General features: G+C 41.3%; 1 protein-coding gene across 1 annotated transcript in view; it reads right to left on the bottom strand.

Annotated features, from left to right (window-relative positions):
* Positions 1–16,662, bottom strand: part of LOC104508510 (potassium voltage-gated channel subfamily H member 5) — a 46,740-nt gene that overhangs the window by 20,155 nt on the left and 9,923 nt on the right. The window contains exon 3 of the mRNA XM_010150164.1: positions 15,180–15,308. Coding sequence (XP_010148466.1) covers positions 15,180–15,308 — 129 coding nt within the window. The remainder of the gene's footprint in view (positions 1–15,179; positions 15,309–16,662) is intronic.

Here is a 16,662-nt window from a genome sequence, read left to right on the forward strand (position 1 = left end):
GCTGATTCAGGGCTGCTGGAGCATCCCCAAATGTCTGATCCTTAAGTCTTTACTGCTTCTTGCCCCAGCTAGACTTCAGGGACAAAACTAAGACTTTAAAAAAAAAAAAAAACCACCACCACACAGCAAAATTCAGGGCTTCATCACCAGCAGTGCCTCAGACTGAAAAAAAAAAGTCATTAAGACAGATTAAGCACTAGATTTTAAATGGCATTAGGAAATACATTTAGCTGTTAAACTAATGATAAACAGCTGCCTTAATGGTAGCTTGAGACCCACACACTGGGCCGTCCCTGGGCAATCTCTTCCGCAGCATTCAGAAAGGAGCAATCAGAGTTTGTTACTGACAGCCGCACCAAGCCAGGAATGTGTCATCAAGTCATTCTGGAATGGAAAAACGACGTGACAGCTGGCGTGGATGCGTCAATGGATGAGGTAGATCAGCAGTAGGAAAGAAAACGCCAGGGGTTTAAGCAGTATAGAACCTTGGTGTTAAGCAGGAAAATTGAAAATCCAAATATCTGCAGGAAGGAAATGCTTCCCCAAGAGCACTGAAGGAGATACTCAACATTCAGTTTAGCCAGGTATATCCTGATATTTTACTGCACAGGTATGTATAAAATATTTTAAAAGTTATGGACAGGAAATGGATTCCGGAGAAGGTTTTTAGTTTTATTTAACTTGAATGCTGAGTAGCTGAAAATGTCACATCTGAGAAAGGAAACAAAACATTTCTATGTTAGCTTGGTTTATTTTTAAATGCCTGTTGTCTGATCAGAGTCAGGGACTTGGAAAGTTAAAGGAAGCCCTGGGGTAGATACAATGATGAGCAGAGAACAGACAAAACAATAAAACTATAAGAAAAAAATAGTTTAAAGTTTGGCTTTGCAATTTACCACATATATATCCCATTCATGTAAATGTAAATCCATTATTCATCATTTAGCAATCAGATCTAAATATCATAATAGACCACCAGCACTGCACAAGCCATTTGTCCAGCTATTTATATATGACCTCAAAAATACACATAAAAAATGCACTGTGAAAAGGTAAAAAAAAAAAAGTAGTATTTTATTAACTTTTCAAATCTAAATTTTAAATGTGAACTTCAGATATGTCTCATGCTTCTCGAGCTTACAGGGATATTCAATTAGGAGCACACACTTTCTGTCTTAAAGGTCAAAAGCCACTATAGTGATTTGATTAATTTCTAGGAAAAAAAAAGAAAAAATTGTGGTTTTCTTTTTTCTAGTTGTCTATTAAACTGTGGCAGGAAGACAGCTTTAATACAGAAGTCGAAACTGTTCTTTATTCTTCTTAACCAGTGACTTCAAAGTGCAAGTGAGCATGGCAACAGCATGGCGACAGCTCTGCCCCGACATTTCTCATAACTGCCGAGGCAATGGTGCACCCAGCCGAATGCATTTGACACGCTGCAACCATGCTGCAAGAACCTGAGAAAAAGAGCAGTTCTCCTCTGGGATGGTGGTCACCCACCTCCAAACCCCAGCCATGCACACACTCAGTTTCCCCTTCCCCTGGAAAGACACATCCCTGTGGTCCACAGGGATGGATTTAGGCCAGCCCCCAAGCTTTAGTTTGTCACCCTGTCCCACAAAGCTGATACAAGTGTGATGGAAAGGAGCTCAGCAAAGGCCACAGCCAAACTTGGATTCAGTCCCAAATGCCCTCATTTGTCACAGCTTTGCCAGATACACCAACTCTGACAGGAACCTCATGAAGTTCAACAAGAAGAAGCGCAAAGCCCAGTACGTGAGGAGGAACAACCCCATGCACCAATTTATGCTGGGGGCCACCCAGACGGCAAGTGTTTTGGCAGACAGGAACATGGGGCTCCTGTTGGACCAGGCTGAACATGAGCCAACAACATGCCCCTGCTGCAAAGAAGGCAAATGGTACCCGTGGCTCCATCAGACAAAGTATTGTCAGCAGGTCAAGGAAGGACCTCCTCCTCTACTCAGCACTGGTGAGGCCAGTTCTGGGCTCCAACAAAGGGCCATGAAGATGATGAAGGGACTGGAGCATCTCTCCTTTGAGGAAAGGCTGAGAGAGCTGGAACTGCTCAGGCTAGACAAGAGAAGACGAGGGGGTGGAGGGCGAGATCTTAGTATATAGTATATGTAAAGAGGACAGAGGTAGGCTCTTTCCAGTAGTGCCCAGTGAAAGGACCAGATACAATGGGCACAAAATGAAAAACAGGAGGTCCTGTATAAACATCAGGAAACACCTTCTTATTGTGCTGGTGACTGAGCACTTGACATGGGTTGCCCAGGATGACTGTGAAGTCTCCCTCCTTGGAGATATTCAACAGCTGCATGGACAAGGTCTTGGGCAACTGGATCTAGGGGGCACTGTTTGAGCCGTGGGGTTGGACCAAGTGACCTCCAGACGTCCCTTCCAACCTCAACCATTCTCTGATTCTGTGACCTTTCTGATCATTGAAGGTTAATAATTCAGGGTTTATTTTCTGAAGTTTAGGGGGCTGATCTGTAACAAAGATTAGATAAGGATTTGGGGAAGAGTTGGGATGGCAATGGTAGAAGATTGCTTCATGTACTTTCTAGCATTCCTTTCCCTTGGTGCTTTGCAGGCTGATAGACTCCACTCACAAAAATATGGGGTTTAAAAATACCTCTCCTCTTATAAAAGCAAAACTTGCAAGAAATCCCTTGTCATTGTCTGAGGTAAGAAAAGCATCTGATCTGCATTAACCAGAAATTCAGAAAGCTTGGGGAAGTTGAAGAAGATGTACCACAAGGAGTTGGAGGAGTAAGACACATACCAAACAACAGCAATTCTTTTGCTGTAAAGTACAAAACCAGGAAGAACTATGACTTTTTCAAATCCTCCTTTTCCACTTGGATGAGGTCATCAGTGTCATGTGAAAGAAAAGCCACACATTTTAGCATCCAGGGTTACCACTCTCCTCATCTGGTCTGACCTCTTCTTTTCACAGGGCAAACCATTTCATGGTGCCCTTTCTCCACCAAGACCAAAGCTTTGCTTTGTGCTAGAGCAGAACTTCCATGAAAACCCTTCCAGCCTCATTTAGAGACTTCACGTTTTCACATTTCTTTCATCCCTGTGAAGCTCTTCATTCTGGATGTTGGAAATACAAAATACACTAACATGACTTTTTTCTAATCCAGCGTAAAGTCCAGCATTATTCTACTTGCTGCGATCTATCCATCTGCAATAGTGTGAAAAAGTACCAACTTCTTTTGTTTCCTATTTACAACCCAAGAGAATTAAAAACATAGCAACAGCAAGATGCTGGGGTATGAGTGGGAAGGTGAAAATGTATACAGGCTGCCTCGTGTCTGAAATAATCTGTACAGGGTACATTTCTCTGCTTTTTGACCTTGTTGTAGACTAGATAAATTCAGAATTATATTTAAAATCAATGTGTATGTTTAAATAGACCAGGCAAAATTTGCATAGCTGCCTACTGCTGTCAATGTTTCCCTCCTTTCTTTTCCTCTATAGACAGAGACATGTAAAGAATGATAATTTTATCCCATGTATTAGTGACCTCCTGTCCTCACATATATTTTCAGTCTGGAAGGAGTAAAGGAGCAGCACAAATAGCAGGTGCAAGAGGGAAAAAACCCAATCCGTACTCATGAGAAAAAGCCACACTTCTGATGCTATCATCTTCAGCTCAGCTGGATTGCGTCTTTCTTCCACTTGAAAAATAATACCCTGAACTTGCCCCACTGCGGTCAGATTCTTAGGAACAAAGGCAGCATCGTCAGATCACACACCAGATCAGGCCAGCAGCTGCTTCTCCTTACAAGTTAAACTGGATATTTCGGGGGAAGATGTTAACTATCTCAAATGGAAAATTCTGGAATAACATGCACATAAAATGATTGTTTCCCCTGGCTATCTTTAATTAATTTATGATTCATGCACAAAACCAGAAGAGTTTGTACCCCTGGTTTAAAAATAAAACAACATCTTGATCTGCATTAATTCTCACGATCCAAAACAAGAATCATATAGAATGGTTTAGGTTAGAAGGGACCTTAAAGACCATCTATTTCCATCTCCCCCCTGCCATGGGCAGGGACACCTTCCACTAGACCAGGTTGCTCCAAGCCTCATCCAGCCTGACCTTGAACACTTCCAGGGATGGGGCATCCACAGCTTCTCTGGGAAACCTGTGCCAGTGTCTCCCCACCCTCTCTCTGAACAAATTCTTCATGATGTCCAATCTAAATCTACCCTCTAAAAGGTCTGTTTTAAACAGGAGTCTAGAAAAATACTTCCCTGTTCCTATCCATTATTCAAAACTTCTTGCATTCTCAAGAAATTGACATGCAAGTTTAACAACTCCATAGAGTTACGAAAACAGGACATAAAGAAGGTAAGCACGCTGACAGACATGAACTGAACTAGTTTCCAACTTGGTCCAGCTGAAATTTTGTCCTTCCAAGCACGCAACTTGCTTCTTCCTTCATATATGTTTTAGTCACAATTAAATACTTCACATCTGCAAAATATTCTCCACGTCTCTTACGCGAATTAGACAGCCATCTGACTATGTGAGTAACTGAGCTGGGGATGACTTGGTGGCATACTTCACACAACAGCTGAGCCAAAGGTTTCTCTGAAGAGCAAAAAATTAGTCCCAAAGTAATTTTTTTAAAATAAACTGGTATTTCTTCCAAATCTTAGAAGTTACAACATAAGTTGAAGCTATTAACATTCTGCCATGATGCCCAAAAGAGTGAAGGAGTATGCAAAGAACGTAGGCAATAGTCAAGTGAAGCAGAGCACACCTCCTCAGAGGGGAAAACCTTTCCAAATGGGTCTAAGATGTTCATTCAGCCACTCCCTAAATTCATACACCACTACAGAAATCATATGGTGTCTAAGGGGGGAAATGGTATTTTCAGCTTAAAACTTGACGCATCATAGAATGGTTTGGGTTGGAAGGGATCTTAAAGATCTAGTTCCAACCCCCACTATCATCCCTCCACTGTCAGAAAGTCCTAACTACCTTATCTGAAACCTCTTACTCAGTACAGCATGTGCCTTTCCATCAGCTACAACTCCAACAAGGATAGCATTATGCCCACACATGTTTCTTCCTGAGATCCTGAATCAATCATTGTGTTTTATGTTGGACAGCTGGGGAGGGAACAGCTCTGCAGCAGCTGCTCTCCTAACAGCCCCACTCCACCACCACACTCACTGCTTGCTCTGTGTTCAGGGACCTATCTGCAAACCGCAGTCTTGCATTGCTATAGGGCCCTCTCTCCCTGCCCTTCTGGTCACCAATCTCCTTCCCATTAATACACCCTGCATATTGATCCTGTACACTCACCCATCTCCAACACCCGCTCTTCTTTTCTGCTGCCTTCTCTAAGTGAGGAGAAAAATCATCCAGGTTGAAGATGCTGTTACAGCACATGCCAGAGCATAAAAAGGACCAGGGTAAAAGCCGTCCAAAGAAAACACAGCAAGGGAGGTTTCCGCAAGCAGAAGCGATGGGACAGAATCATTGTTTCGTAAGGGCTAGAGAAAAAACATTTAAATCCCTCTGATTCCTCTGCAGGTCACAAAGAAAGCAGAGAACTAATTAGATTCCACCCAAAACTGTGAGCCTCCTGATGGTGCTCTCACATGCCTGGAGGAACAATTCCTGGTGCCTGTCACACATGGACACTCCTGCCAAGGGCTGAGTCAGTCCCAGGCAGTTCCCTCCACCAGGAAAAAGCCTGTGCCCAGGTACAGACTAATGAGCAGTAACAACTTGGGCTCTTTTGCTGCTTAAGCCACTTTACTTGTACAAACCTCAGCAGTCAGTAGGCCTACACATTGCTCTTGAAGATAACAGCAAATACTGTCAAATGCAAGTATTTGCAAGTGAGAAAACCTTTCAAATTCTCCCCATAATTTAATTAGGGGTTGAAAATACGCAATCTCTCTAACTGAATCTGTGTAAAGGTCTAAATGCAGTCAGCCACCTAACTAGCAGCCGCACTAAAAAAAATTCCCTAGTTCATAAGCTGTATTATGTTATTTTAAAGCTAAATTAGATCAGATTTTATGAAGAGTTTAAAATTCTCAAGGCAAGATGTTAATATTCTTTATAACGCACTTGCTCTGAAAAATCTAGACATGACTAGCTCCCCCCAATAAAACATTAGTGTAGTTCTACTGGGTTGCAATTAACCTTTTTGTCAAGGTTTGTCTGGTCCTAAAAGGATCAGAAATAATGAAGTCTTTTAAATCACTGTTAGAGGGAACTATCCAATATCTTAGACTGCAGTGAAAACACTTGGGTTAAGAATGATAGTCTGTGTAAAAAACAACCACAAATGGAAATTACAGCAACATTCGCGTTGATTCCTGCCTGCGGTAGGGTAAGTAACACCTCCAGACCACAGAAAGGTTGTTGTACTCCTCTCACTGTGAGGGACGAAACAGTTAACATACAGAATGCCTAAATAATATATACTCCATGACTTACCCACAAAAACAAAGAGCTAACACCAGTCAGTTAGGCAGTATGGAATTCAATTGAGGACATGGATCATCCTTTTGCATCAATAGTTAGCATCTACAAATCTCAACTATTTCTAGACATTCAGAGAGTAAAATCGTTACAATGGCTGGCTGTTTACTTTTTATTGCAAGTAAAGTACAACTGAAAGAGCCTGTTGCCTCTTAAAAAAAATTAATCATCCTGGTTTTGTTTTGTTAGAGAGAGAGGGATAAATTAGATTCCTGAATAAACAGAATAATAGTCAAACAAAGCTCAATCACTCCCATGATACAGTAAAACTATTTACAGACTGAAGAACCACAGAGTCTATTCACACATAATTCAAAATATTAGGATAAATTTCCCAATTTAAAATTCTGTGCATTCCACTGTCTGATAATGCGCTACACTCCTGGGATAATTTTTATATCTGACCTCTGTTCTTGCTTAATGTTTTATTTCCAGTTACCATCCACCCACTGCAACTACTGGGGAGCTCAAAATGGATGAAGAATCAACGGGTAATCTTGGGCATATCACTTTATCTCTCTGAGCTTCACTTTCTTCTCCTTAATGATAATGCTAATGACCTACTTTGCAAGCCATTTTGAGATCTACTGATGAAAAGTGCTAAGATTTATACACCACTGGGCTGCATTTGGTATACAATGTATTTTTAAATTTAATTTTGACATAATCATAAATTTACAGTGCACAACTCCTTAAATTTCACATTTCTGAAACTAAAGCTAAACTTCATTCACACACACGGCCACCAAGGACTTTTTTTCCCATAAGTATATAAAAACAAGTGCATATTTAGGGAAAAAAAAAAAAAAGAAAAAGTACTATTAACGTCAGTCAACTGCCTTTTAGGAGTTTGTCAGATGGCAAAATGGTGCCATTCAATGGCCAAGGAAAAAGGACTACACCAGCAAAAGGCTCAGGTTCAAAAGGAAGCCAACTTCTAGAAACAATAAAGCAGTAAAGCACACAGGGTTGGGAAGAAAGAGGAAACAAGTAAGTATGTGAATGAGAAATTATGCCTTATGAGAACAGACATTAAAGCTAAAGACACATGGGAAAAATCCTTCTCTGGCTAGATTTATTACAGTAACAATGAAGTTTTTAAAGAACTCCCAGAGAATGACCAAAAGGCTTTCTGCACCCATAGGCAGAAAGGGTAAATAGGCTGACCCAAGTAATTACAGGTTGCTCAGCTTGATCTCAGTGCCAGGCAAAATGAGAGAGAAGCCAATCTGAGTTTCAATACGTTTAATAAAAAAGAAGAGGAAAGGAACATAATGAATGGCTGTCAGTACAGAGTGATGTAAAATGCCCCACAATGTTAATTTCATTATTTGATAAGAGTATAAATTTGGTTTGGGAAGACAGCCAAACCTCTTGACAGAAAAAGCTGCAAGCTAAACGCAACGGCCAGCCAGAGCCACAGCACGTGTGTGACGTGATGTATGACAGAGGTGTATGAGCCACGGCAGCTTCCCGTACCAGTGCTGTCTTGCTGGGGCTGGACGGGGCAGCAACATGGACCATTGACTTGATGATGGTCTCAGCAGCTGACCCTGGTTTGCTCCTGCCTGCAGCCAAGGACATTCAACAGCTCCCCGATCAGCACAGCTACAGTGCTCATGACATAACATCACCTCATCCTGGTGCTGCACTTGAATCACCAAAGCACCACAGGTTGGCCAAAACCTCTCATATGTAATCTCCAGTGGAATGACACTGTGTGGCAGTCTAGACAAAATATTGAGACTATGCAGTCCGGTAAATTACAGGTTAAATGGATGAAGATCTTTCTACCTGGCAGATATCAAACAAGAAGTAGTGGAAAACAGTAAGAAATTATTACTGATAGCCTTCTGGACCCCAGTGGACAAGTCTCCTTCTATTCAGTGCTTTTCTCTGTAGTTTGAAAGTCATAAATAGACTGATAAAATGCCCAGATGACAGGAAGATTAGAGGAATGTTAAACAGTAACGATGATATGCTTGATAACTGTGCATGTGTCATTAAAATGTTTTTTTAAATGGAAATCAGATATCTAGGCAAAATTAATTCAAATTGTATCTCCAGCATGGGAGGGGGAAACATCTCTAGCAAAGAACAGTTCTGAAAAGGATCCAGAGGTCCTAGTAAGTGAACAAATCAGCAGGCTGTTTGCTTTGGCAAAAAGTCACCTACTCCTTGGATATATGACAGTAAGAGCTAGATTTGGAGAGACTGAGGAATAGGCAATGCTGAGGTGTTAAAAAATTAACCGTGAACCCACCTGACTACAATAACAGCTGCAGAAATTTATTTGGGACCTGGGAGGTTGAAATCCGTGCCACCACAACTTCATCCCTACTGCTGCCAATGAGCTGAACTAAAGTGCAGCTAAAATGCCTGTGTATTTGCCATCACCAGACCTCTAAATTCAGGCTTGACAGACGTTTAAGGAGCTCAACTCATTCACCTTATCAAAAGAAGGTGGAACTGTGACTTGATATATGTGTAAGTGCCTTAATGGGACTTTGTTAGTCTAGTGGAAAAATGCATAAGAAGATGCCACTGCAAGAAGCTGAAGTCAGGTTAATTTAAATATGACACCTTTTTAAAGCCGAAAGTGTAATGAAAAGGCAAGAAAAGTATGAAGGAATTTGGTGGATCCTCAGTCTCTTCAGACTTCTAAATCAATAATGGATGTTTGTCTGGAGGGGATGGTTTAGTTATACACAAGTTCATGGAGCAACTTAGTGAAATGTAATGGCCTGTGATACAGAGATTAGACTCTTAAACTCTCTAAATCTATTATATTTTTACTTATTATTTCATATTAGTGTTCAGTTTTCTACACAGAAAGTGTATCCATCTACAAACAATTACTGCTTTAAAGATCAACTTCCAGTTTAATTCAATCTCTCACAGGGTTAGATTTGATTTCAATGGGATTTCTTTTTCATTGCACATTAAACCTCTAGAAGTTTACAGTTAATGTGCATTGTGGGCTGCTGATGGAGGACACAAAGGCCTCAAGGGGCAATACAACATTTAGAAAAGTACTTGATATATGTAAAGGAAACTAAACAGCCCTGGATATGGAAATTCTGTTGTCTACATCATGGTGGGTCCCTGGGGAAATAAGGTCTGGGGGCATCACCCCTGGGAGCAAAGAAACAACTTGCTCTTTTTGACAGTTCAGCCTTTGCAGTATCTGTAAGAGTGCCACCAGCATGTCAGACAATGGGGATTCCTGTCCTGCAGGAACAGGAGCAAAACAACCTTGCAAGGTCTTCCTGGTTACTAGCAAGCTGTGCCCATCCATTTTGGGTGGTTTCAAATACCAAGAGACTATATCTTAGCATCATTCCTTTGAGTTGTCTAGTCTTCACACTGGAAGCCCACCTCACCTCCTGGCAAATAATCGCTTCTCTTGTCACCCCACCTGAAGTCCTTTCTCAAGGCCCAGGTGTTCCTGGATGCTGCACTCTAGATTCAGAGGAGAATGGAGTGATGGAGGTGAAACTGCAGATCAGAGTAATAGGAAACAGCACAAGAACAAGCAGCTCTCTATAGCCCCAATTCCCTTGTTATTACAGGCTTGGAAAGGTGGGAAGGGAAGGATATACAAATTGTGACCTATTAAATTACTGTTATGGATTACTGTCAAGGTGATGTATTCAACAGGGCACACTGCTTCAGCTAAAGGTAGAAACCTCATTTTCATGCTCTAATCCCTCTACCCACTTCTATTATCACCAGGATTGATACCCCCTCAAGGAAAAAAAGTTCCTGTGTGCAACTAGTTATATATGCTTAATAACTTGCACTTCTTAAAGATAAAAAAGGATCAGAATTATAGGCTTAGCAAGGATTAGCAAGCGTAAGTGCATATTTCTGCAACTACTATACTTTTTATAGCCCTGTCACACTTTGAGATAGAGTTGTATCATTATATAGAGTTATATAACCAGAAAGCGTTATCTCACTGGAAGCATTACAGCATTGTCCCAGACAGTCTTGATTATCAAAGTCTGGCTCTATCAAGTGTGGGGGGGGGAAAAACCCAAACACCAACCCAACTTCAGGATACTGCTGTGCCATCTCCTGACCCTATCTGTTATTAGCACATGGTCCAGAGTTGTAGGTACCTCATTAGCACAGCTTTGCATCCTAATTCAGCCTCACATCAGTATTCACCAGAACTTCCCAATCACTTCCAGCAGGTCACAAGCCTGATATTTCACTCAAAAGAGACTTAAGACAACCAGTGAGAATACCAGCCAAAGAAACTTCCAAGTTTACCTAGAGACCGCATTTTTTCTTCACTGACAATAACAAAGAAAATAAAGCCATTGTACTATCAGGCAAAACTCCACTACCAGTCATCAACCAGTTCAATATGATCTACAGCACTCCTGGCTTCAAATGCTGTTAATATCTTAAGTGGCCCATATGTCCTTCTAATAGTTAGGGCCCAGAAAAATGTCTTCATTTTTTCCTGACAAATAAACATAAGATTATTACCACTGGAGGTCTTTGGAGGGATTAAGAGTCTTCAGATGTTTTTAAAAGGCCATTGGGTAAAGACAGAATAAAAGCACAGCAAGCTGATAAAAGCATCCAACTGTGACCCTACAATGGTACAAACATAAAAAAAAAAATTCTTTGAGTATTATTCTCTAGAAGAAAATACATAATATGATCTTTCATAAGCCTGTAATGGCCTTCCACCTCTGCTGTGTAAGGCATTCAGCCAGGACACCTGGGGATCTGGCACTCCACCACTACAGGTAGAGACCTATTTGCTTGGTACTGAATCCAGATCAGACAAATGTTCATATTACCAAAGAGGAACAGGAGAAGGAAAGAGAGACCAGACAAAACACAGCACAGCTCAGCTTCTTTACCACAAAATAAGTCATCGTCCCAGTGACCACCATGCGTGGCCATCATCTCCTGCAACACCTCTTGCCCCATCACTAATTCTTACACGTCTTCTTCCACGCTGCCACCATCTACAGCTCATCCAGCCACTGACTCAGGAGCTGAGGCACTACGAACCATAAACCAAGTCAACAGTGGGGTCTTCCCCCTACCCTCCACACCACACGCTCCCAGGTGGTATCTTCACCCAGGAGTTAACACCTGGTGCTTGACTTTTCCTGCCATTATCATTTTCACTGCTTCTACTGGAGAAGCTGGTTTTGGGGTTTGTTTTGGTTTTTTTTAAATTTTTGCATGGTTAAATACTTTTTAAGTAATTTTCCATTTATAATGATACAGCAGAACTTTTTGGTCACTGTTACATTGCTGTGCATCACAGGTCTCCTGCACATCCCTCAGCCATCACAGATACCAGCATGGGTAACAAGAAAAGAAGTCAGTCAAATCTTTAGTGTCGAACTGCCTGCACCCTCCCAGAAAACAAGGGGTTTGATCTCTGCCACTATATTTTAATAGAGGAAGGTAGCTTTTAAATACCCCGTTTCTCCAGTTTTGCTTTCAGTCCAGTAAATTTCAACAGCTATCTGGACTGCAACAAATTCACAGACTCCTGGATGACCTGGGAAAATTTTTCATTACTTTTACTCCCTTCTGCAAGCAATGCCCCCTCCTCCTCCTCCCTCCTTTCTGCCAGCATTAACACACAGCAAACTGTGAGCACACAGGTAAGCAGAGAGCTACACCATCTGTCGCAGTGCCCCAGACCTCAACAACTCCCCTTGCTCGCACGGGGCTAGTCCCTGTGACAGCGACTATACTTTTTGTACTGAGCCTGTAAACAGGCATGGTTTTGACTCTACATTGGACAAAAAAAATCCCACCTCTCCCTTGCAATGTGCTTTGTAGCAAGACAACTATTTTCTTTTATTCGAATGTCCTGCTTTCAGAAACTGGACCAGCTCCACAACACTTCTGAGCAGTTCTGCATCCTTGGGACCAGGGCACCACTGCCAGTCTCCCGAAACTGCAGCTGCCCGTACAAGGTCTGCACAAGATGCCGAACATGTCGCAGCCATTGCAAGCGGATCTGGTAAACCCAACCATTTATTTCCAGGAGCCAGGATACACAGACACCCTGCAGTGTAGATACACCCATTGTCATGATTTAAATACCAAATCCTTGTACCTTGTAGGAATGTGATATACTGAAGCTTCACAACAAAGCTACATACTTTCGAACACTGCAGAATATATTGGTACAGAGAGATTATTGCATAATGGCATCAATATTTTATTTCTGTTGAATTTTTTATCTGAAATTTACTGCTCCCATAAGTAACAGACAGTAACTCATCTGCGCCATAGTTACTTATGTATTATGTATTGCATGGACCTGGCAGAAAAATCCTTCTTTTAAAAAGAAAAAAAATAGACCTTTCAATGACAAAACCCAGCACTCAACAGCTAAAATGCTTTTTACAAAATTTAAAAAATTCTCCACTAAATTGTAATGTATATGTTTACCAATTTCATCATTCAAAAGGAAAGTGGCCTGACAACTTCCATGCACATTGTAATGTTATCTGCAAGGACAATGAATTATGCATCTCTCATAGCACTACGTCTGACAAAACAACACTGTGATCCTGGTGCTGTGGGATCCCATAGATCCACCCAGTTGAGACACACAGGGTAATGCAACAGTGCTGTTTTCCCATCCTTGTAGTAAAATGGTGCAAATATTTGAATATTATATTTTTATATTAAGAATATAAAAGAAAAGCTCTAATTTATGCAAAAGGAGAATAAAAAAATCAGGTCAATGGTGTGTAATTATGAAGCTTGTGGGACGTATCGATCAATGCTAATCAATGCTCTAATCAAAGCACCTTGAGCAAATTCTTGAATCCTGTCATATGCCTTAAAGGCACTTGAGAGATGTGACTGTACTGCCTTCTCCAGTGTTTTAGTTTGGGTTTTTTTTTTTTTAAGTATGACTTTGACAGAAGTAAGTGCTCTTTAAGCATGCAGTCAAACCTCTGGCTGCTGACGACAATATTTTGCAATGTTCAAAGTTAATGCCTGGCATTTTAACTAATGGTACCCTTCACTGGAGAACAGCAGTACACAAGTTACGTACTTCACAGCTATTGCTCTTTCCCATAGGAATATATATTGTTCCTATAATGGATGTCAAATGTATTCTGCTCCTCCTCAGCCACAAGACAGGGAGGGGGAGAGCTCTGCCCCCTCAACACATCCCTGCCACCTCCAGGGAAGGCAGCAGAGTATTAATCTCCCAGGCCAAGAATCCAAAGGAGGCAACATTCATCATCTCTGCATTTGGGAGCCACCTTCATACGTTTTCCCTGTCCTGCTGCAGCCACACACTCCTAAGCACAACTGCGTACTGTGGAAAGTGGGGCAGAGCCAGGGAAAGGGGGGACTTTCAGGGGCTGGTTCCATGTGAGATACATCTCAGTCCCGCCGGAAAACATCAAATAGGAAACCCTACAACAGGATCCTTAAAAGATTGTCTTTTTCTCCCACTACGTATAACATACACTGCAGCAAGGAGCCAGACCCATGCCTTCAGACCTCTACAACTAAAGTCCTTTCAATTAACTGGCATTTATCCTAAAACATTTAGATTATTTCCAGGCAGAAAATTTCCATGTTATGGGGCTGCAAGGGAAATGAAAGAATATTTGCAGGTCACTATCTAAATTGCAGAGGCAGTAACACTTATAATGGCTGAGAAGATACTCCTATATCAGGATCTTGTAACTTTATGGATAATACTCTCTAGGTAAATAATAAATAAATAAATAGATGAGTAAATAAATAATTAAGTAGATCTCATATTTGGTGTCAGCCTAAAGAGAGGCCTTTTGTTTTATTTTAAGTCTGCGTTTATAAACCTCCTTTTCAGTTACCCAAACACATGTAATAAGCGTTACCTAGATCATAAGAAACCAGTCTAATAACTTCTTTATGCAAGTGTGCACTATTTTACCCAAAGCAATACATATGTGAACCTGACACAAGACAAACATGTCACATAACCAAAACAGTGTATGCTGCAAGATCCTCTGAACCTTTCCCCACCAATTCTCTCTTGTGCAAGGCTGAGGGTCTGGCCATGGGTTGTTAGGTGATGAGAACATGGCACATCTCAACAAACACCACCAGCCACTGTTAAATAACAAGCACAATGCCCATTGCCATGCAGTCATCATTGCTGGCCAGTAATAAAGGACCTCAGTGAGTGGCTGCTTTTGCATTTCATCTCCGCGAGTGAGAAAAGGAGAAAATATCAACACCTCAGCACAAAGGAGCTGAAATTATTTTTTGCTAAAATGAATACATCAATCCTTAGAAGAACACAGAATTAAAATGACTGTGTAATTTTTAGCAAACGCCAGCCAACAAAAAAAGAAAAAAGGTAGTGAAGAAGTATTGAAATTACGAAGAGAAAGAAAGAATTGTTACCCTGGCAAAATGTTTTTAGGGAATTTCCACACACTGTGATTTATCTTTTTATTTTTATGCAATAATAAAGAAGAGTGGCATCAAAAGTCTGACAGGTTACAAAACATTTCCTGAATTCAAGACACAGATCACAGGCATGACATGTCTCTCTCACAGGACTGAGCTCAAGCATGTACTTTATCATTTACCAAAGAAAAATACCTTATTTCATATTTACCTTTTGTTGAATCATCTTCAATCGGTTGTTTGAACAAAGTGATATCCTTAAAAGTGCACAGGAACAAAACCACTTTTTCATGCTCATTTCTTATGGGTGCAATTTGCATGTAGAACCAAACCGGGGTTCCTGAAGCAAAGAAGAAGGTGACTGTGGTGTAGGACAAACTTTCCCCAGCCCATACACAGAATATTTCATAATTTATATGTTATTATAACACACATGTAGCTTATGACCACATCTACATATTTCTACATTTTCTAGGTCTTTCAGTTTCACCTCCCCAAAGGAAAACCATATATTCCTATTTTTACAGATAATTAAATTAGCAACTTTTTCCCATTTTAATGTAAGCAGGCACAGGAAGCTTTATACATGTCCATTCTGAAATAAAATACCTGATTCTTCCTCTTTTGCTACTGTGTTTTTCCGAGCATGTCTCACAAATTTAGTGTCTGTATGGCAGGCAGGTAAGAAAAAATGGATGGATGGTATCTTTGATGCCTTCTTCACATAATACGGAGCTATCAAATCCAAAACTATTGGACTCTACAGTCAAATGCTCCAAATTTGATGCTACTCCATTATTCAAGAGGACCTGAGCTAATCCAGACATAAGACTGCAAATGTCCTATCAGGACAAATCAGGAGATTCAATATCCTTTCAGTGTTCCAGGTCATACCCTCTACTAGTGTCCAGCCCAGTGGAGCACTCTCCCAATGCAGTTCTCTCTATTTAGCTTTTGAAACAAATACCAAATAATTTTCAAATCCTACCACTCATCAAATAAACAACAAAAAAAATGTCTGCTGTGTTGGAGTGGTTAGCATGGCTTTTCCTCACACAGGTCTCCTGCAGATGCTCAGAAGCTGAACCTGGTCTTGGTTCCTCCTAGCGCGAAATGCATGCGGTAGTCTCCTACAGGCATGCAGGTCTGCTCTGTCAGGGGCAAAATACTAAAAGACTTTAAGCAATTTGCTTAGAAACACCCTGTTCCCCCGCAGGGACATGAATGTCAGAGATGCTTTCCATCCAGCAAATCTCCATGCCCACGGCTGTGTACCCTCCCCCCAAACTTGCACCTACACACACTGCACTATAAATGCCTTCACAGCCAGATAATTACATTTGGGGTTTGATGTGCTTTCAGCCAGCTGACATAATGGCTTTTCTCCTGAGCTGCCTGAATGCCAGCCTGAGAGCTGACACACTGAGACAAGCCACTTGCCCACTGTTATCCCGTGGGCACCACTGGCCCCCCAAATTTCCTCTAATGCGCCACGTCTGGGAGCTGTGCCAGGAACTGCAGGATAGATGCCCAGAGGGCCACGAAACCCATTTGGACTAGGACTACTATGGGGAAGGTTAAAATCCACAAGAGTTCATGGCAAAATTCAGCATTGCTGAACTGGGATTAAACCAGTAACTCGCTAGCAGTAAACTGGAGAAGTAGGAAAGATGGGGGACTGCTTTTAGTGATAA

Source organism: Eurypyga helias, unplaced genomic scaffold, assembly GCF_000690775.1.
Source record: "Eurypyga helias isolate BGI_N326 unplaced genomic scaffold, ASM69077v1 scaffold12674, whole genome shotgun sequence".
In the NCBI taxonomy this organism is placed as follows: Eukaryota; Metazoa; Chordata; class Aves; order Eurypygiformes; family Eurypygidae; genus Eurypyga; species Eurypyga helias.